This window comes from Perna viridis, chromosome 9 (assembly GCF_037379345.1).
Source record: "Perna viridis isolate PV_CMFRI_1.1 ecotype Kerala chromosome 9, ASM3737934v1, whole genome shotgun sequence".
Taxonomy (NCBI): Eukaryota; Metazoa; Mollusca; class Bivalvia; order Mytilida; family Mytilidae; genus Perna; species Perna viridis.
Window position 1 is genome coordinate 38963546 of NC_142453.1, and position 23596 is coordinate 38987141.

The following is a 23596-nucleotide window of genomic DNA, read 5'->3' on the forward strand; positions in this document are numbered from 1 at the left end:
TACAACTGACTACAAGGCCTAACTTAAAAATGATTTTGGAATTAATATTAATGAAAACATTGAACATATATATACATGTATATAATTAAAAATCAAAACTATTTATATCTTGACCATTTATTAAATTATAATAAGGAAAAAACTCATGATTAATATATATTATTGACAAAAAGCTGAAAGAATCATACACTTGATGACTCCAATGCTCTAGATCCTGTTTAACACTGAGATATTATTTTTTTGTGTTTTTTGTTAATTTTAGTGTGGGATAACGATAGAAAAGAGCCACTTCCACGAGATTTGTAACCAAATATGTCTCGATTATTAAATGCCCGACTAACTTTAGCAGTTGAGGCTAGAGGTATGGTTTTAATTATACTAGCTTTTAATTTCTAGAATTTTTCATAGTTAGCAAGGGCACAAATATTACAATAGTATTTGTAAATCTTATTTCGGTAAATGACAAAAATATTTTTTTCTCTGAAAGATATACACTTTAAACTAAGCAAGCTATAGAATAAAAGTTTTACATTAAAGTGCATTTTAAAAAGGCAGTTCTAAGCAATCATTTTCGTAACAAGCATAATATCTAGATTTGCCATTATCCACAATACTGAAGCAAAAATTATCCATTCACATCCTAAATTTCAAAAAATCAAGCTTACAACTACAAGAAAAATAAATTGACACCAATTGAAGGAAACTGTGTCAATCTCTTACAGATATCATCCTACACTTCTTCTGAATCTTTAACCATCATCAATATCACAGTATAATATCAAACACAGAACTGTCATTTACATATATACATAATTACATTTATGAGGGACTTCAAATTACATGATATCCATGTGGTTCCAAAACTTCATTTGTTGGTACATGTACATTTATTGTTACAAATTTATGAATCTGAAATTTGACATTTAAAAAAGACCATGATGGCATTTTCATTTTGTTTTAAAAGACGATGATGGGATTTTCAACTTTTTTTAATATCTCTTGAATATTTTTACAAGTTTCAGACAGCCTAATTTTATGAGATACGGGTTTTATTCGAAGAAAGGAATATATGTCATCATATATGTGATGAAAAATCAAATTTTCTCTTAAATATTTTACAAGTTTCAGACAACCTAATTTAATAGGGTATGGGGTCTATTCAAAGAAAGGTATATGTGTCATCATATATGTGATGAAAAATCAAATTTTGTAGACATAAGACGTGTTGGAACCACATAAACATTGAGCACAAATTTGTCTATATGAGTAAACAGTTTTCAACAATATGACTACCAGTATCTATGATTGACTAGCTAGACCTGTAAATAACAGCATACTAAGGTATCTTGATACTGAAATTAAATTCAAAATAGTCTCAGACCTTTCCTAAATGGTAGCTTGCAGCACCAATTGAAAATAAAAGCTTTCTTAACTTCACCCCCATAAAAAAATAAAACTGTCCCAATTTTAAAACAAATCATTTTTGGAAGTAGGCTATAAAGAAATTAAAATGCTTGTAGATAGTTCAAGACACATTTCATACATACAAATGTACACTATATACATTGTATATTCAAGTGCTGCAAGCTAAGTTCATCAAAATACACAGACTTCCAAAATAATATGGCTAGAAAATTTAGATATTCTCTTACCATTAAAACAACAAATATACTCATCTTGGAGACACATATATCATCCTGGCTATTTATACATGTACAAATACATCATTCAATGATTTTATTAGCATTGCAAAATAACATATTTTTTTCAATACACAAAAAATATGACATGAAATGTAAGTCATAAGGTATACTAATTTGCAAAGCTTGCTTACAGTGTTAGCATTAATAAGCATTTTATGGTTCATATAGCTACTGTCAGTGACAAGTCACAAGACAATATGCATGTGCAAGTATCACCATAACAGTAGCACACTAAATTAAAAAAAGTCGTTCTCTTCTTTTAAAGAGGGAACATTTGAAGCTGGATAAAACTAACCAACAACAAGTGGTGTCAACCTGTCTTGGCAGAATCTTTCTATCTTTTTTTTTGTGTTAGTCATAATCTCTACATGAAACTTTCTATAAAGTTGGGTACTTAAAAAATATCACAAAGCTAAGATAGGCATTTCTGTAAAATTGTTTATGTTCATAACTTAAAATGAGACAATCATCAGCAAAGTGAACAATTAACAATCAGTTTATACAATAATGATAAAATCAATGTACACGTTTCGGGAATTTAAATTAAAAAAAGGAATATCTTCAATCATGATCCATGTTAAAAAACAATGAATGTATCATTTATAAATATCTTGGTATTCAAGTTCATAGTTGATGCATTTAACAAAAAGACACAAGGTCCATCAAGACCACAATACAGTTAAAGCTAAGTCTATTGTATTCATGTTTTTCATTGCACTTTTAAATAAACATTGAAAGGCAGTTGACAAAGTAACATAACAAAGTTGATTAACCACATATTTCACTTCAAAACAAGGTTATTCTTTACTTTAATGATCAGTGTATATTTATTTTTCTATTTATTCTTGATTTTTTTTCTGTTTATGGCTAGCTAAGAACTATTAAAGCATAGTCCTGTGTTGTACGTGGGTTAAATCTAAATCAGTAAGGAATCTTGGTCTAATTCAATAGGTTGAGTTTTCAATTTTCCTAACATTTACATGTAAACAGATAATGTCCAAATAAATTTCCAATGACACAATAACTAATTGCATGATTGTGAAACAGAACAATTTTAAAATTACTGAAAGTCAATGTATAAAACCAGACTTGACTTGCATCAACAAAATGGGACACAATTTATCCAGAATACCATGAGTAATTCAAGCTTTCTTCATATGGTTTGTACTTCAACTTCATTTTTCATACAAACTACAGTTGAAAAGCATCCCATAAAAATATGGGTTTTAGAACAATATTTTTACCTTAAGGCATTGTATGCTTTAATAAGCATTTACAGTATATGTATATTGATAAAACATATTTAACTTTAAAAAAAAATTTACCTATTTTTTAAATATTTATAAAATCATATTGTATTCACTACAAGTTACTTGTATATGGCACAATACACTTCTACAAGCCGGGCAAAAAATTGAAGTTGGTAAGAATTTTGTTCCCTTTCACAGATTTTTTATTAATATGATTAAATATTACCCATCAAAGAAAATAATAATAACCTAAACAGTAGATCTATAAGATACTCATATGGTAGCAAGGAAAAAGTGCAAAAGAAATGTCATTTTCAGACAAAATATTTTAGAGTGGACAATCAGAAGTCCAAGCTTAAAAGTGGTTTCCACAGCCTTTCATCTAAGCAAGTTCTGTTTAAGAAAAAAAAATTAAAAAAAACTGTCAAATCTATAAGCATAGTGCCTTCATAAACCCATTCACAAAACTTTGATATAGATTTAGAACATAATATCTGTATTTTGCTACATACTCAATTGTAAATTATTAGAATCACAAGAATTGTTCATGTGAAGGTTAAATAAAGGCTTTTCTTGTCTTACACAATTGACAAAGCACTCATATTAAATAAAATGTTAAAACTTTTTCAAAAAATCAACAATCTACTACAAGTAAGGCCCAGTTTTATATAAAAAAACAACTCAATTCAAGTTTTCTTCATATCTTTCACGAACTCAAATATTGATCATCCAGATCATTGGAAATATTTTTTAAAGAAATTACATTCTTTTATAATTACAGTATAAAATGAAACCATTCATATATAAATGATATTGATATTTAGATTCTCATTCCAACCACAAACATCACCAATGATAATAGATATATACAAAGCATTACAATAGAGGCTACAGTATAAACAGCTAACTGATGAAGTAAAATTTGAAGGTATAACAATTATGAAAAATCAACATCCAAAATTCACAAAAAAGATTGATAACTATAAAGAAAAAACAACAACAATATGGACCAAATTAAAGTACAAAAAAACCCTAATGTTGATCATGTCTTATTTAACATTCTTTCCTGAGCTAACATCACTACCCCAACGGCCCAAAGGTCTGTATCATACGACAACATTCCAATTAGTGGTCTCATGTAAGTGACTCTATTAAACCTGAGAAAATTCCTACACATGAGAATATTCTTAACTTTTATCTTGTAAGTACGTCACAGGTTTTGTCACAAAAGATTCTCAAAAATAAGAATTAAAACAGTTTCATAGAGTCAAATCCCTAGAAAATTACTATATTGTAGTTTTCATTTGTCATGGTAAGTAAATCAATCAATCAAGAACTCAGTGAGGGGGTACAATGAAAGAAAAAAAATTCAGCTGAACCAGTGAGTCACTGTGTACTATGAAGCTAGTAAACAAAACATCAGAATTATCACTCACAAAGGTTTGATGATAAATCCTCATATTGTCCACCGCTGTCAATAGTACACACCTGTAACTAAGGGTCAGCTGGTTCAATATGATAAAACACCCAAATTCCATAAGTACTAATTTTGATAACACAAAAACACAAAAAAAAAAAAAAAATTACAAAACTTCATTCCAATTAAATTTCTAAAGACACTGAGACATCAGTTTTCTATGATGTCATAATTGTTTAAAGAAATTGAAACAGAAATGTAATTCTTTTCCCTAAAAATTGTTTAAACAAAATTTTAATTCAGGGAGTTAAGTTTCACTGCTTTACATATTTAGCCTATTTGATACTTGAGTATGAAGTACAGAAGATTTTGGAATAAAAATCTAAAGACCAATATATGAAGTTAATTCAGAACTAAACCAGAAAGAACTTTGAGGGATAGTTAAAGACCTACTAATTAAACAATTTCTGCAAAATGCAGTATGAAAACTACCAGATTGAAGATCTTAACAATAATTTCTGAAATACATGTAGGTATATAAAGATTTTGAGAGTGGGTCCCCAGGTCTCGTACAATATACTTAGACAAAACTAGTCAACCTGTATAATGTCTTATATGTATAATAACTTTTATTGGTTGTATCTTTTCATCATGCCTAATAAGGAAGATGGCCTTATTTGTCAACAGATAGCAATTTTCAAACATTTTTAACATAGGACTGTGTTCCAAGAGGACTTCTTGTGTGTTGCCAAGCCAATTCAGTGCAAAAAACCTGGTCAGAGTCATTGTGAAAAAAAAAAGCCAAAGCCAATCATCCAATGCAGTGGGAGAAAAAAAAAACATGAACATTTTACCATAAATAATTATTGAACTGAGTCAATGTTATATATTGCAATACATGTACTGTTAAAATTTGTCAAACAAGTTATATCTAGAATTTACTTAACAACTTGTAAAAGAAATAAATTAAAATTCACATAACTATTCCAATTAATTACAAGGCAATAAATTAAAAACAATTTTTGATATATTCTAAACTGTTTATCATTTTTTCGAAAAAAAATTAAAAAATTGTCCTAGCTTTCCCCTATGTCAATTCATCCGTAGGTGTGGTGGTCGACCCTGTGCTCCCGGGAAGGCTGCTGACTTGTATGCTGTGTTTTTGGTTGCTATAGCAGGTGATGTTGATCTTTTAGGTATAGTTACTGATGTATCCATGGCTTCTGCTCCTTCACATCCATTATGTTGACCAGCAACTCGAAATCCATCTGTCAAAGGGTTATTGGGATCTGGGCTGAAATAAATGAGAGGGATATTATTTACAAATTCTTTTCTTGGCATGAAGTCATTGTGTTTATTCATCCTTCAAAAGCCATAACAAGAAGTATGTTCATTCATCAAAGCAGCCACAATTATCCTTAAACCTCAAATAGAGATATTAATCTAACAGGTAGTGAATGTAGATCAGAGATAAAAAGTCATACACAGTACAACCCTAATATATTTTATATCATTGTAATGAAGAGGGTTTGAGCCTTCATATATTGATTTTTAACAAAGTATGAAAGGGCAGCAGTAAACAATAATGGCTACAACAACAGAAGGTGAGGGAATAAACATCATTCAAAATATTTCATTGACTTTATTTTATTTTTTTATTTTTATCAACAAAAGCAAGTTTTTGTTTTGGAATATTATGCAAGTACAATTTTCATGGTTTTCATAGGCAGGCCAAACCATGAAATTTGGTTCCTAATGAAAAGGAGATTTCCACCAATGTGTATACAGAAAACTTCAAAAGCATGAAAATTCAAAAATACACAAATTTGAGTTTCTTCCCTAATTGGTATCTATGAATTAAAGTACTTCACAGTATATTTACAAATGAAATCAGTTAAAATATAGCAATGGAAAGTGTGAACTCAGCTGTAATTTATAGTAGGAAATACCAAATCAAAATTTGAAAAAGTTCTAAATTCATTAAAAAGACACAAGAATGCTACACATAACCATATATGTTTCAGAGAAATGTTCTTCCATGGTTGAGAAATATGAAAGATGGTCTCATTGTTCCTACAAAAATTTGTTTACAAATAAAGGCATATTGTGCACACCTAAATGAATAACTACAAATCCTACCAAATATGAAAGAAATCAATAAGCTGGTTCAAACGAGTCGTGTGCACAAGGCCTTCCAGACCTACAGAAGGATGGATAGCTACTATCACCATGTTCCTCTGTAGGATAGAATTACCAAACCCATTGGTATTCTCTGTAACATAGTAACTATAATATTACCTCATGTCCCCTCGGGTAAAACTTGAGCCAATTTTCCTTGGAGATCTGGGTTCTTTCTCTGATATCCAAGGTTTGTTAAGTTCCTCTAATACTGATGGAGCTACATATGTAAAACCCTGAAAGCAATGAAAAAAATAACTACATTGACTGTGCATATCATTAAAAAACCTAATCTTATTGAATAATTGGCTTTACGTGTGATGTTTAAAGAATGTTTCATGAGATGATGAACACATATTCAAGCGATTTATAAAGGCCACACCCACAATTAAATGGACTATTTTTATTGATCACTTGGTGTTTTATATTGTCTATTTCTATTTAAAATAAAATGGTAGATATAAAATAAAAGAAACCTAGGAAATGTAATTATAAGAATTGAATGCTGGATTTTTGATGATTCATTCACTTTTAAAGTGTTGACCATAGTACATTTTAACATGAAGCACACTAAATGTGCTATGGTCAACACTGTTACACACAGATTGAACATCATAAATTAAACATTTAATTCTTAAATGTTCACATATTGTCAACTTAGAGCTGATTTCATTCTGGTGATAAAGATCAGCTAAACACAAATCAAAGCTCAGGTAATAACATGTAGTTAACTACTTAACCAAAAAGTCAGAAATAAATTAAAATGAAGATATATCTCCATGAATCTTCCCTCATAAAAACTGGATCATTTCCATTTTCCTACATTTACAAATCATCACATGAATTGTAACAAAATTTAAGACCTTTTCATCCAAAAATGTTAAAATAATATCAGAACAGAAACTACAATGTGTACCTTCAAAGTTGATTAAACATGCATATTATATAATACAAAAATCACAATTTAAACATATATATGAACAAAATATGATACGTTGGGTTTCTTTTCAAGCTTTGTTACATGACCAGTACATTTTCCCTATATCTTTCTACCATTACTCCCTGTAACTCACCACAAAAACTTGGTTGGCACTTTCACTGAGAATTGTATCATCAGGAGAATCTACAGGTGTCTGTTTTGTGAACTTAGTATCAAACTGACTAACATCCAACTCACTTGTCTGAAAAGGATTGACAAAAAACAGCTGAAAGACTAGCCATAGTAATGTCAAAAAACGTTATTATACTTTATTTGGAAATCCATGTACTATGATATTTTTTTCTCATGTTTTACCCCTAAAGTTAGAGAGATTCTTAACATAGTTAAGAAGTCACTGACTACATTGGAAAACACAATTAAAACCTATATAGCAATTTAACATTATGGGCTTATATAACACTGTTACCAAATGGTTGGGATAAGAGTCTTATTCCTGCTAAACCTGTTATCTGAATTACTCTCAAAAATACATATAGAATGGCCGAATGAAATTCTCATTGCACTAGAAAGTGACCCAGTCTTAAAATTTTGATACCAACAACAATGTTGTCATATTTTTTTTAATAATCTAGATAATTTGGCCCTTTTATACATAAATAAAATGATTACAGTAATTTTTAATGTTCATTGATCTTCATGATTATTTATTAATTGACTTACGACGGAGGGTTTAAATGGCGGTTCCACACGTCTACTTAATAATTCATTCCAATCTATATGTCGGAAAAATGGATGTGCCTAAATATAAACAGATCACAGGAATTAGTATTGACCTACATATATGCATTAAATCAGAACAATATCTTAAAACTGCAATTTATCTTTTTTTTTTCTTCCATACAGAGAAAGTTTCAGTGAAGATTATATTTCAAGTGTTAAACCTTGGTAAAATTTTAACATGAAGTATGTGGATTTTTTTATGGACATCTACTCAAGAACTACTTCTTCATGATAAGACACCACATTTTACATCTCAATTTTAAGTTTTTCGCAATTCTTTTTCAAGCAGATCTGCAAATTAAAATGTTTTTTCAAGAACATGTAGAATACATTAAACAGCCATGGCAGGTAAGCATGTTTATAGGTTTATTCTTACTTTTATAGGTTTAGCATCATCAGGCCCACTACCTAGTCTCTCCGTTATATTCTTCTTTAATAACTGTAAGGAACAAAATAATAAAAAAGTTAAAAAAAACAAGCACCTAGCATTCAATTTTTCTCTCTCTGAAGTAAAGAAGTTAATGTAACTTCAAACATATATGTATAATTGATCAGATACCAGTAGCCGACCAAATTCAGTAGGTGACTCCCTTTTGTATAACAGTCTACTTCAATGCAAAATTTGGTTGAGTAGGAGGCAAGAATAAAGTTATAGCAGGTGAAAATAGTCATCCACTGCACTATAATAGTGATGTGATTTTTGAGATATTAGAATTATTTGGTTTAACCTTGTGCAACAGATGAGCACTCCACAAAAACACTACATTAACAGTCCTGTCATAGTCATTGAGAAATGTTCCCCCTGAAAACATCCTAACTTCATCACTAAACAGATGGTTTTTACTATTCCAAGTTTTAATACTACATGGAGAGGGCTTATTCACAAACTCCTTAGTTGGAAAAGGTTCAGTAATTTTTTTTTCATCAATAATTAGTTTGTTCATTGAAGATGTTTATTAAAACCAACCTTTATTGTCATAAGTAAACCTCACCTTTTTAATGAGACTTCTGGCTTCATTTGTCAGGTAAGGTGGTAGACTAAGTTTGGCCTTTAATATTTTATCTATTGTTTTCTTTCTGTTTTCTGCTGTAAATGGTGGCTACAATGAAATAATTAATACTGAATATTAAGAAATCTAAAATGGTAAGACAAGATACCATTACATTATTGACTTGAAGATAAGGTTAATCATGTAGTGTCTGACTTAGTTCAGAGAAGATGATTTGTGAATTGTACTGTTTTAAAAGGAACACTGATGGTAACTCAAGCTTCTGAATTCTACTTTTGCTTTATTAGAAGTTTTGATGACAACGATCTATTTTTAGAACAATGACATGAGAATGTTCCACAGTAGTACCTGTACAGAGTGACAACCCTTCTGTCAAACTCAAGTGGTCTCTATGACATGCAGTGAGTCAAAGGAGGTTGACTTTTTCAGAAACATGACATTAAACAAAACAGCACAGAAAGACTAATCATGATTTACATGTATATTTTTCCTTAATCTTTTTTAAATGTAATTACTGGCTTAGAACGTGTCTCTGAGAAACTTACACAGTACTACTAGGCATAGGATAAAGAACTAAGTCTTGAGATCAGTGATATGTTTGCATTTTAATCAAATCAAAATCATCGAAGCTTTTAAAGCTTTCAGTTGAATAAAACAGAATAAAATCAATCTAAGTTACTTAGATGCTTACTTGATATCTATGTAAAATGGTTTATACAAACATACCAATGGTTTGTAAGTTAAGCCCCTTGATCTAGGTCTACGTTTTCAAAGACCAGTGTTAACCTGCCATTGATATTTCCAGTCCTCATTCCCATAATATACCTTCTTAAAAGTCATACTTACAGCTCCAGTCAACATGTCATACATCAGAGCACCTAAACTCCACCAATCAACAGCTTTACCATGTCCACTTCGTGTTAATATCTCAGGAGCCCTATCATATACATTTACATCATTGCATTATTACTGTAAATCATCGTGTACATTGGGTGTTTTCACAATAAAAAAAACTCTGCTCTTAATAACACAGAAGAACTTTTTCTGATCAATTAAAATTGCAATTTAGTATAAATGACTTAATTAATATCGGATACATGTAAGGCCTAATTAAATTTACTTGTATTTTCACTAACTCTACCAACTCTTAATTTTTGTCTTTAAGTTATTTGGACTTTTTAACCATATCTATCATGGTCTCAATGTGTCTGATAAATTCTTAAGTTATCTGATTGGTAACTAAATTTTAAATTCAGAAATTAACATGTATATTTATAAATGAAAATTTGTCGTTAGGGTCAAAATTGATAATTCAATTTCCACTTTTGTATTAGTTATGATAAAAATTTAAATTACTGTAATTCAAAGTCTGTCACATTATCACAATAATTAGTGAATTTACGACTTCATTTTCCTTCAACAACAAGTGCTTTAAATTTTTATTCCATTTAAGATAGTAAAATTTAGATTTTCAATATGCCAGCTACAGCAATCATGTTAAGATCTATACTTCACCAGGGAGTGGAGAAATAATTATACAAAAAATAAGCCAATAGCAAGGCAGTTTCCCCCATTACATCTGTTTAAAACTTAGAAATGTTAAATGGTGGGAAATCTCTCCCAAAAATTTAATCATTGTCAATTTATGAAAATGTCATGCATTTTTAATCACTAGCTTTTGGTGGATGACTGTCTCGTTTCCAATTCTACATCTCCTATATTTATATAAGAAATGAAAAAATAAGTAATTTGCTACTTGTCAATCATCCCTAAGTTCTAAATGATGGTAAATTCCTTTTTTAGAGCAGTGGTAGTAAGGATAGTGTCCATTTACCAAACATGAGTTTACTAGGTCTACAAACAAATCGGAAATTGGCAAAATCACAAGTAAATATACAGTAAAAAAAGAATCGTAATGGTAAAATACGGATTTGAAATAGTGGAATTCCGCTAAAGAGCGAAAAAAAAAAATCAATAACCTCAATTAACAGATTGTTATTGATCATTATCACTTGGAATCATTTCATCTCTTGACAAAGCAAAATGAAACCAAAACCAAAAAAAAAAATCAAACAATCTGATGAAAGGATCTATGGCTATCTATAACAAAAGCAAAGAAATACATGAACTTTAAATGATTGTGAAACTTACATGTATTCTATGGTACCACAGAATGTATGAGTTACTGATCCATCATTAATGGATTCTTTACATAAACCAAAATCTGTTAACTTTACATGACCTGTAAAAGAAAGAAATACATGTACTTATGTACTTTATATCACTTACAATGATAAGGATTTTTAAAGGTTTCTATCGAAAGGATATACCACACAGACTTACTGGCTTTATATACAGAGATGGTTTTACAGAGTCAACCAGAGAAGCAGGAATTCAATATCTGAAGTAAACATGCAGTCAAAAAATGAACTGAATGGCAAATTCCAGACCTAGAAGAGCGGAATTCCACTTTTAAAATGAAAGAAAATCATGTATGTTTATACATATGTTCATCATTTGGGATCTGCTCTATTCTCTTTCTTCAAGTTTGTTAATTTCATCTTCTGTTTTATGATTTTGGTGTTCCTGGTTTCGTCTTTTCTCCTCATTTGCACCTTTAGTGATACTACTTCATATCATAGTTACAAAAGAACAGGTTTACAAAAAAATACATGCAAATAATACATTTTCAATAAAAACTGGCATACTGAATTCCTGAATCTTTATGAACTTGTATATACATGTACCTCTTCTAAAAGATGACAGAAAAACAACTGAAAAGTATAAATTTTAACATTTACAACTAATAACCAAAGTGTCCAACAATAATAAATATAACCATCAAGAAAAACCTTACCATGTGCATCTAGAAGTATATTTTCTGGTTTCAGATCTCTATATATAATCCCCTGAGAATGCAAATGCTCTATAGCAATCAGTATCTCTGCCAAGTAGAAGCTGAAAAGTAACAAAAACCAGTCATTAACCATCACCCGTCTTAGTATGATGCACAGAGATGATTTTACAAAAAAAAAAATAAATAAAAAATAAAAAACAAAAGTAAACATACAATAAAAAACATAGTAAAATTAAGACTAGAAAAACTAAAATTTGTTCCTACAACAGAAAGAAAAAAGCAAAATGCTGAAATCACAAAATTTACAGTGCAATGCCGTGTTGTTAGAGTGGGTAGAAATAAAGACAAAAAAAGACATTAAAACAAGCAAAATTCTGGTTTGTTCTGGTCTTTATTTTTACCCACTGCATGTTGCTATGGGCAAGTCAAGGTGAGGAAAAAATAAAAGACTTTCCTCTGGGAAATTAACAGCAAATTATTTTTAAATTATTATTAAATAGATAAATATATATAAAATCATATCTATTGATAATTAATAAATACTTTAAAAGATTGCCAAAAGGTCTTCAACAAGTTTAAACTCACCTTTAAGTAAACTTTAAAAGGTCCCAACAACAGAAGTAAAAAAATCCACTATAACGAGAATGATGACACTTCATTCAAAACTTATCACCTCTAAACTATTCAATAAACTATTGAATTTAGTACTAACATACATGTACCTTGACTTATCTTGAATTTCTGATACATGTATACAGTTCTGGACTGTATCTTTTAAAAGAGAGTGCTTGCCACAAGAAAAAAACACACCATTACTACTTTAACGCACTCTACCATCCTAAAACCAACCCAAAAAGTATATACAAACCATGCTGTATCTTCCATGAAAATGCCTTCTCTCTCTAACTGCATAAAGAGCTCACCACCAGGGAGGTACTCAAGTATTAAGTATAACTTTCCACCCGTTTGAAATGCATATATTAAATCTACTATAAATGAATGCTGAAAACAAAAAAAGATATGTAGTAAGATTTGTAATTTACAATCTTTCATCTACCTGGAATGTGATATTTTCAAGAAAGTTGGCAGGTTTTCCAGAAAAGCAGACAAGTCCCCTACCAGTGGACCTGGTCCATGTTCCAAAATTTTATTGGTGCCTGGGCTGCTCATTCACTTTTGTTTCTTTGTACATATTATTTTGGTTATTTCATGTTCTTTCTGGTGTATCTATTTGCCTTGTCTAGTCTTTATCCTTGATTACTCTCTTACAATCTGATTAAAATCAGCTGTTAGGATACGCTACACTGCCTTATGTAAGGCAGTGTAGCGTATCCTAACAGCTGATTTTAATCAGATTGACTCTCTTACATCAAAACTTTGAAAAGAAATCAATAGTATCAGACATAAAATGGAAAAAAAATCTAAGCATAAAACTGACACTGAGTAATGATGTCAGAATGATATTTTTTAGTCATTACTTATGACTAATTGTACACTTCTGACTTATGACAGGAATCAACATTTGACAATTGTATGTTCCTTAAAGGATTGGATATTGCTTTACCATTATACACTATGTTCTATGCTTTATTTGAGGTACAAATTGTTGTAATTCTTTAAGTCTAAAATTAACATTAAAAAAACTTTGGTTAAAAAAAAAAACACAGAAAATATTTGAATTGGAGTATTTTAACTGTATAAGCATTAATACTGTTATGAAGGGTTACCTTTACACACTCCAGTATATTTCTCTCAGCCTTTGTGTGGGCTTGGTCCTTGGCATTTCTGGCTATTGAAGCCTGAAAAAGAGAAAAACTAAATTATACATAAATCATCAAAGTGACACATATTACAAGTAACTGGTTAACATGTATACAATGGTTCAAAGTAGTGGTAGTCTAAGGTCTAGGACCCCAGTTCAAACTAGTGGTGGTCTGAGGTCCAGAACCCCAGTTCAAACTAGTGGTGGTCTGAGGTCCAGAACCCTTCAATTTCTTACCTAAGACATTTAAAAATTATTATTAATCTAAGTCCTTGACAAACAACCCTTCTCACTAACACTTTGTCAAGGACATGGTTTTCATTAAGTGGACCATTGATTTCAGATTTTAAAAAGTCCAGGACCTTCCACTATTGAAATTAAATTTGAGCTGCTGAAAGATTTAAAGAATGTTGATTCTCATCTTTCCCATTTATCTATATAATATAGCATACCAAAAAGGCAAATTTGTGAAGAAAGAAATGGGTCTTATATTACCAAGTACATAATTTTAACAATAGTTGATAATAATATACTTGTAGATGAACTTTTAACTCAAAATTAATTTCAATGTACATTTGTAATTTAGGTGATGCAGACTATAAATTTTATTACAGCCAAAGAAAAGTTTAAAGCAATGTCAAAGGGTTTCTTTTTGACATAAAACAATAAACAAGAAAATGTAATGTATTATTTTATTGCCTTTGTTAACACAGACTTTCTTATTGCTTAAGCACAGTAATTAACGATACAGAATGTACTACATGTACCAACTCTTTATTCCCTAACACAGCAAAGTTGGAAATAGTAGCCTGCCGGCCAGCCCGAGATTGGCTATTTTTTTGGCAGGGCTGGTTAATTTCAGCAAATATAGTAAATACATTGAAAAATTGTATTCAGGACTGGCTAGATTTTGAGTGAATTTCCTACCCTGAACACAGATAGCTTATATGTTTTAAAACTACCTTCTTTAAAACTTTCATTGCAAATATTTTGCCTTTATCAGCACCAGATATTTTTCTAACTTGAAAGACCTGAAAACAGATTTAAAAGAATAAGTTATTATCATTACTATATAATTGATAATAATCTTACAATATATATTATAACAAATTTAGATATTGTAAAGTCTCTTCACATTTTACTTGAAGTTTGTAAAAACCTACCTACCACCTAACATATGCACCTATTTTTCTGTCGTTGTGACATCTGTCTTACACTGAGTATACTGGTACCTCATAATTTTCTATGTGTTTTAATCTGAACCATTTTCATATCATTTAAGCAGATAACAAATAACTGGAATATACTTTTGTATGTTATAGAAGCTAAAACAGCTAACCGTGATAAAACTTACTTTTCCATAGCCACCTTTGCCTAAAACTTTTAACAACTCGAAATCTTGTGGACCAGTTTTACCCTGTCCTGGGTTGACTGTATTTTCTGTAAGTTCCACCATCTCCATTCCATCATCACTAAAATGTAAACTAGAGCATTAAAGTCCTTCTTTTCTATTGTCCAAAATCAAATATACAGATTTTTGTTTCTACTACCAATATTTCAGAAGAATCCACTTAGAATAATTGTCATTGTTGTTACCATTGATTTTTATTCCTTTGTTGTGGGGGCCCTTCAGAGCTTACTTGATGGTGTGTTCACACTTATTAAAGACCTTTTGGTAGTCTCTGTAAGTATTTACTTTTTGTTGTATGATGGTACACTTGTTTCGTTTCACCATATCTGTTCCTTTTTAACTAGTATAACAATTCCAGCATCTAGAGCTAGTATCTATACTGTATTTTGTAGAAATACAAATGTACTTTTAACAGCAAGTGCACAACAAGTACACTCCACTTCACTTGAATTTAAAATATAAAAAACCCTTATGTATATCTACATTTAATGCCTAATCCATGATTACAAGATATATCTACAGTAAATTTATCAAGTAGTTTGGAAGAAATTATTCTTTCAAGACATGTAGATATATGAACCATCAAACATTAGAGTAATTCGTACATGTTTTACACATATTTAACATTCTCAGAATACAATGTATCAAAACCAATGGAGAGGATGTAAATGTTGTAAAGAACAAACATACATAGTATTTTATACCAGTTATGTTCTGATGTCATAATATTAACTACATGTACAAACATGTATCATAAAAAGCATCTAAGTTCAATTTGTGTGATGCAAACAACAATAATATTTTCTCATTTATTTTTTTTCAAGCAGGAGATACAACAATGGTTCAGTAAATACTCAAGCAAATTATAATTTAATGTTCAGTCACACATTTAGGTGTCCTTATTTACATGTATGAAATGTACAAAACTACATGTACATGTAAAGTGTATTTGTACTGTTTATGATTTACTATTTGTATATTTGTTTTTTTTTTTATTTTGAATTCATGCCTCACTAACCAGTACTAGATAAGTAATAATAACCTAACAATACAAGTGCCAACATGTATCTAATTTAAATTCATAATCAGTCATTAACATAATATTATATAATACCAGTTGATAATTAAAAGCCATAAGACATGTATAATAACCTCTCATTATAAGTATGTGTCAATATACCAGTAGTTAATATCAATATAACTTCAGTGAATAACATTGGCACTTTTATTCAGACAATGGGATGAAGAATTGCTTTATAATCAAATTGTGGGACAGTGATGTCAGTGCATGGCTTTTTAATTTTTGTACAGCTAAATAGTGTCAAAGTCTGACATTAAACTTTTGAAAATTTTGTCCTATGGGGCAAGTTGATAAAAATTTAAGTTGCCCAAACTGAAAAATCTGTTTTTCTTTAGCTAATCAGTAAAGCACAAAATTAGATTGTTCTTTGGGCAAGTATGATATATAATTGTCTAAATGGTAGTTTTACATGTCCAAGGCAATAAGACAATGTTTAAGGTCAGATGCTACAGTCACTGTACTTGTGGTATAGTTTTATCACAGTACAATGTACATGTGCATAGTATATCTTGAGTCATTTTCTAATTCTTTATTTTTCTTACTTACAGTTCATCCTTGTCGGTTCCATTTGTCTGAAAAAAAAATGAGGATGAAATACGTTGTATAAATCATAATGTAAAAAAATTAACTTATCATGTACATTTTACCATGTACAATGAATTAAAGGAATGAACATGTACATATAACACAGTTTAAGGATATATGGAAGGGACAAGAGATAATAAGTTCTATGCTTTGGGTGTCAAACTGCTAACTGTGTGTCACATTTGAGCGTTTTACTCAGGTCTAAACTGAGCAATAGAAAAGTACAGTGTAGTTTACTAGGAATGTTGTGTACACGTAATATGCAGGTAAATCATGATATGGTATATATTGTTCCAATCACACATGTACAGACTGTAGAAGGTTTTCTACATTCTTTAAACAGTCATCAGTCCTCTTCCTCCTTGTATCACTGTCAACATGTTAACAATAGTCCCAAAATCACATTTTCTTCATGATTGTTAATGAATAATATAATCAAAAGATGACCTGTATATGTTCCATTATGCGTAGTAGTTGAATATCACATAATATTAACTAAATTTATTGAATTTCAATATCAAAACAAATGAGCATTGACGAGTTACATGTATCTATGATATTGAAATTAAATAAAGAGAGTTGATATTTTGCAACATTCAACTTTCATGAGAAATAAAACCGTTTTCTCTAAGATGCCTTCGGAATATTGGCCATTTGATATTTGGCATGTCATGGCCTAACTTTTAGTGCCAGCTGATAATGACATCATCAGTTGTTACATTCAAACAATGTAAGAAATGTCACTACACAGCTTTTGACCAACCAGGTTTTACAGACAATGAAGCACTACCACACAACAACCAATCACAAAGGCCAATATCACTTGTTAGTATATCACATTGTCTATGTTGTGATATAGCAAATACCTTGCTGTCTAAGAAGTAGATAAAACAACTTAATCATAAAGAAACAGTTTTATCCCCATACTAGTAAATTTCTAGAATTTTGATTGGCTAGGAGCATGTCTTTGCAAATCTCGTATACTTGAGTGTATCAACCATTTCCCTATAGAATGTCACATGTATATCATTCCTGGTATATGCAAACCAACTTTATCAATGTAGTGTAGTTGTGACATCATCAACATCGAAATACAGTGTTTTGGGCCAATTCAAAATTGAAAACCTCAAAGAAACAACTCTTAAAACCTTGTATTTTCAGTGTTCTATTAAAGGTAGATCCCTTGAATTAGAAGGACTCTATTATATCAAATATGTAACAAAATCAAAACAATGCTGAGAAAAACATCCCCTCATTTTGGCCCTCTATTGTGGATAAATTTGTGTCATGGTTCAAATCCGAAAATATGAAGATTTTATTTACAAATTCGGTACCTTGTGCACCCTTCGACTATGCTTCAGGACATACTTGGGTACTAAAGGTGTAACCAATCTCCTACTCTATGGATTTGAAAGTACATGTACATGTAAATAACTTACAGTATCCAACTGTCATAACTTCACAAGAATATCATCTACATGTACATGCATGTCTTTTTTTGTAGAAAAAGTGACTTCTGTTCATTTTGAACTATGGTTATTCCATCTTTGTAATTAGTCAAGTGCTGTATAATCAACACTATCCTCATTTTAACCTATCATGTAACAAAAATTTTAGTATTTACTTCCACAAAACATTATTCTGAGATGGTAATTAGGGACTATAGTCATGTTTAATCAGTAAAATAATGTAATCATTCCTGTATATGATATTTTTACAAAAATAATTTTAATCTTGATTCAAGTTTTTCAGAGGTGTAAGGGAGACAAGGGACCAACAACTTTGGAAAATACTTTTGGTCCATACCACAATTTCAATCATAAGAAGATCTGACAAATTCCTTTGGATATTCACTTCAAAATATCATTTTGATTGAATTAAAATATGTTGATAAAATACATTGAAATGCTTAGTAAAAGGGAGGAAAAGCACGAGCACATTTTCATGTTAAATGCGTATCGAACAAATGAACAGCTGATCATCTTGTGGCTTTCTTTCCTAAGTTGCTCAAATTAAGTAAACAAAGCAAATTCGTAGACCAGTGTAGGATAGTTTCCGACAGTTTGTATGAGACTGTTTGCATAGAAACACGAACTACATTGAATAAATGAGTCAGGCTATGGTTGCATCACCACACAGTTTGTCAGGTTTTGTGCTACCATACGTACCGGTTCATCAGGCTCGAAGTAGTCATCATCGTCCGAGATATCTTCCTCCCCTTCTGGGGTATCATGAAGTTCAAGATCGAAAACTCCAGCCATACTACCTACATTTGGGATATAATTATAGGGTAAAAGAAATAAATGAAAATGGTTTCACAATCATTCAGACAACGACGTTAGGAACGAAGGCGAGGGATTCCTAATGACGTAGAAATCACATGGAGAATTACTTCCGGTTCATTTAAGACCAATCAAATTTCTTAAAATTTGAAACGGCAGATTTTATTGGATTAATAACTGTTCCATTTATAGACAGTTCTTTTCGATATCATAAAAGCTCTGAAATACTTCTTCCACAAAGCTAATAGTTAGGTTCTGTATTATCTTTTGACAAATATGGACTCTATTTCAGCGCAAATTATCCCGACTACATACAAATCTGCATTTCAAATAACTGCAAAAAAAATAAGGTAGCTAACAGGGCTTATATGTTATTTATAACTGCATCACCTATATACATTTTGTACATATATAAATGGTATTACACTTTATAATTATGCTTTATTGTGGCTAGCATGCCCTAGATAGGACTAAGTTGCATTAATTTTATGTATAATTGATTCAAAAACTGGCATGACTTTTGCTGTGTATAGAAAAAAAAAGACACCGCCTTATTTCAAAAATCAGTCTGTACCTAAAGTTACAATATTTAACACAATAAACTAGCAACGCGAGAACTAAGATCCGATTTGTGGCTGTATTCCGAATCTCCTGATTATTTATAACCTCTCTTGTCAAATCATCACTGATGATCTAAACTTTATTCAAAATGAAAATCGCCAAAAAATAATTTCTAACGGCCCGAAGTTCAGAGAACCGCAACAAGTAGACTAAACTAGCTGGTACTGTGATTTTAAAATATTGAAGGGTATGCACGAGCATGGATAGAGTTCGAGAGAGAAGGAACAGAAACCAAACTTGGCTCACTGTCAGATTGGATAAAAGCTGTTAGGTCTTGGGTACAACGTCGCATTCCTAACCTAAAATATCGCAAGAGTGATCGACCTAATCAAATCAGTCTTCAAAGACGAAGAAGCTGCAAATTGACTCTCATCATGAGAAATATGTTGTTGTCCCTGCAGACAAAGACTCTAATAACATATTTTTTTTAAGTAATACGCATTACCACTGCTTAATAAAAGAACTGGGAATAAAAGATAATTCGGGTAATCATGCATACAAACGCGACTTTAAGTCACACTCAAATTCAGTTTAAGTGCGCAAAAGCCAATTTTCGTAGTCACAAGCTTTTTTTCAAAGACAAAAAGCTATTTCCTGATATGGTTTTGGGTTCAAATTAATATCAGGCTTATGCCAGATTGGAAAAAACATAGTTTGCGGGGCATTGATCCGTTTCACTGAACAAAAACGATAAATATCTAAGACTCAATCGACAAAAACCCTATGTCACAAATTAGGGTTCCCCTATAAAAATACATAGAAAAATATAAAATACTCCAAATGAAGAACGCCCAATAAGTTTTCTAAGGAGAAAAATGGCTATAAAACATAATTTTAACAGTTATTTTTACACTGAAAACGATTTTGAATTTTTTCCCTACAAAATACGGATGCCCCATGAAACACAGTGAATTACGTTACTATTTTCCTGCAGCTGTAATGCAAATGTAACTGACACATACGGAAAGTCTATATGAGAAAAAAATACCATAAAATTATAAACAAGTTGAAAATGAATGATTCACACGTAAAGGATAATGTTTTTATTGGAAAAAAATACGTGATTTTTATCTTTTTTCCAAATATGAATTACGTTACGATGTCTCTTGCATCTGATAATGGTGGTAGCAAACTTTCCATATTCTTAATTATACACAAATGTCAGTCATAAATGACTCTTAAACAGGTTTTTCAAGTGCTATACGTTTTTTTCACATTCTTGGTAAAGTACAAATCCATGAATTACGTAACAGTGAATTGCGTTACGGTAATTTCTTTTAAACGGATAAAAACACTGTTCTCGGAACAAATTAACTATAAATCATTACCAGTGACATCAACTATCATACGGGCACAATTAGAAAGAAAGTTCTGACGCAGGAACAATTGTAAAGGCGTTCCTGATGTAAACATTCCCTCTATTCGTAGGTGTCCTTAATTTCTGTTAAGTGCAATTATTTAGATATTTTTGATTTTCAGTTAATTTAATTTAGAAACTGAGAATACATGTATTGGTAAGATGTTATGACAATAATATATTGCTATGTGTGATGTATAAATCAAGCATTGGTATATATTACAGTGTAACGTAGTTCACAACATTGTAACGTAATTCGCCGGCTCATAAATTGTGTATTTTGATTACAGAAAATTGTTTTACATGACAACTTGTCGTGAGAAACATTAAATTAATGCTAAACAAAGATAGGAATAACGTTCGAAAAGCGAAACCCATTCAAAAACGATTTAATCATAGCAAGAATTAAGTAATCACAAAGAAGATATGAATGCTTCTTCGTGAACTGATATAGATAAATATTTTTTTTTTGTTAATTCAAATCACTTGAAAACAAGTAATGTATATTGAACTCAGGCATCACTATAATAAAATATTTGATAATGCACCTTTAACCATATACCAACGATCAATTTCAATTTCTCAGTTTCCGCTATATAGATGACGTATTATCTTTAAACAATCCTAGTTTCGGGGATTTGATACATCGTATCTACCCAAAAGAACTTGAGATAAAGGATACTACAGACACTGTAAGGTCAGCCTCATATCTTGACCTATACATAGAGATCGATGGTAAATGAAAACCATTGACCAAACTTTACGACAAGCGTGAAGACTTTTCTTTCAGAATTATCGCGATTTCCTTTCATCTGTGGCAACAAGTTACACCCCTGCAGAGCCTGCTTATGAAGTTTTAATATCACAACCCATACGTTTGTCATAGCTTGCTGTAACTACGTAGAATTTTGTATCGCGCTAGACTTCTACCAATTAGGCTTTTGGAACAGGGTTGTGTTGCTACAAGATTGAAGTCATCACTACAGAAATTTTATGGTCGTCATCATGAACTCGTGGATCGTAACTGTGTATCCATCTGCACCATGAAAACTTGTTTGTTGAACGTATCATAGTTTTCCTTTTCTCTTTCGTCTACCCCGGACTTGACTATTTATGAGCAGCTCGGCGGATGTAAGCAGAGGACGCATACCCTACCTGTGCATCCGGTCCATGCTCCCAGTTTTTAGTGGCCTCCGAGTTGCTCATTTACTTTTGTTACTTTGTATGTATTATTTTAGTTACTTTATGTTCTTTGTTGTGTTTGTCTGTTTCCCATGTCTGGTCTTTGTCCCTGGATTACATTCTTTTGATTTCCGATAGAATCTTGGTTTCCTTGATTACTTTTTCTTGTGACGTTACAATATCAAAAGTTGTTTCTGTGAATTACTTTACATTTTAATTTTGACATTATAATAATTTCTGGAAGGACATAACTCGTTGATCAAATATCTTATGTTTTGAAAGTATACCAGAAATATTTGTTATAATATGTTAAACAATGGATCGACCCAATTATACCATTATCATTTCATTACATGTCACTAAAGACTTTGATATTTCTTCATGTGGCGTATATAAAATTAACAAACTTATTAGATATGATTTATTTGTTTAAAAATTATACTTACAAAAAATTACAATTAGAAGTCTTTCGTGTTTAACCTTCCAATTTTGTTATGTGTTCCAATTAAACATGAGAAAGCCATGGATTATATATTACACTGTTATTAGTGAATTACGTTACAAGGTCGGCCATTCCCGTTCAGCTAATTATAAACATTCCAATCGGATTTGTATGCACAGTTGTTGTTTATGTATCACCTAAAAGATGTATAAATGGAAATAGGTTGCCGAATTGGCTTTCTTCTTTTGCTAATTATGTTTCCAAAGAATAATTAAGAAAGCTTGTTTCCAATTTCATTTTGTTTTATTTTTTTATTTTTTTACTAGATGTTGTAAAATATAGAGTATCTTAAAAAAGATAATAATTTTTTAACCAAAATATTTGTTTCGTGCTGTGAATTTATTATTTATCTATCGAATGATATCATTTGAAGCGCAGTTTTGAATATTTGTATAATGAAACTATAATTATTCAACATGGGTGTCCAGAAGTAACGTAATTCACTACCAAAATACACTGGCTATGTTCAAAATTTCGTACTGGACATAAATTAACCCATCAAGAGCTATCGTTTGCGTTTTCTTGCAATTCAAATTTTGTTTTTATTGAAAAAAAGCATTTGAGTTGTTTTCAGTGTTCAAAATGCCAGGCCGCTTTTCTGTTCCTATTGGGACACTTTAACTGTATTTTAATGAGCCTGCTCTTATGTTCGACAAGAATGAAATCCTAGCTAACCTT

General features: G+C 30.8%; 1 protein-coding gene across 1 annotated transcript; it reads right to left on the reverse strand.

Annotated features, from left to right (window-relative positions):
* Positions 1–1722: 1722 nt before the first annotated feature.
* On the reverse strand, positions 1723–19345 carry LOC148608420 (ribosomal protein S6 kinase beta-1-like). Its single transcript, XM_088544278.1, has 15 exons — positions 19143–19345; positions 16936–16961; positions 15252–15369; positions 14860–14928; positions 13863–13934; positions 13004–13137; positions 12136–12236; positions 11430–11520; positions 10125–10215; positions 9261–9368; positions 8645–8707; positions 8209–8286; positions 7622–7729; positions 6669–6784; positions 1723–5664 (listed from the first exon to the last, which is right to left on the reverse strand). Exons 1-15 carry the CDS (start codon positions 19233–19235, stop codon positions 5463–5465), a joined length of 1470 nt encoding a protein of 489 aa, XP_088400404.1. The 5' UTR covers positions 19236–19345; the 3' UTR covers positions 1723–5462.
* Positions 19346–23596: the final 4251 nt, after the last annotated feature.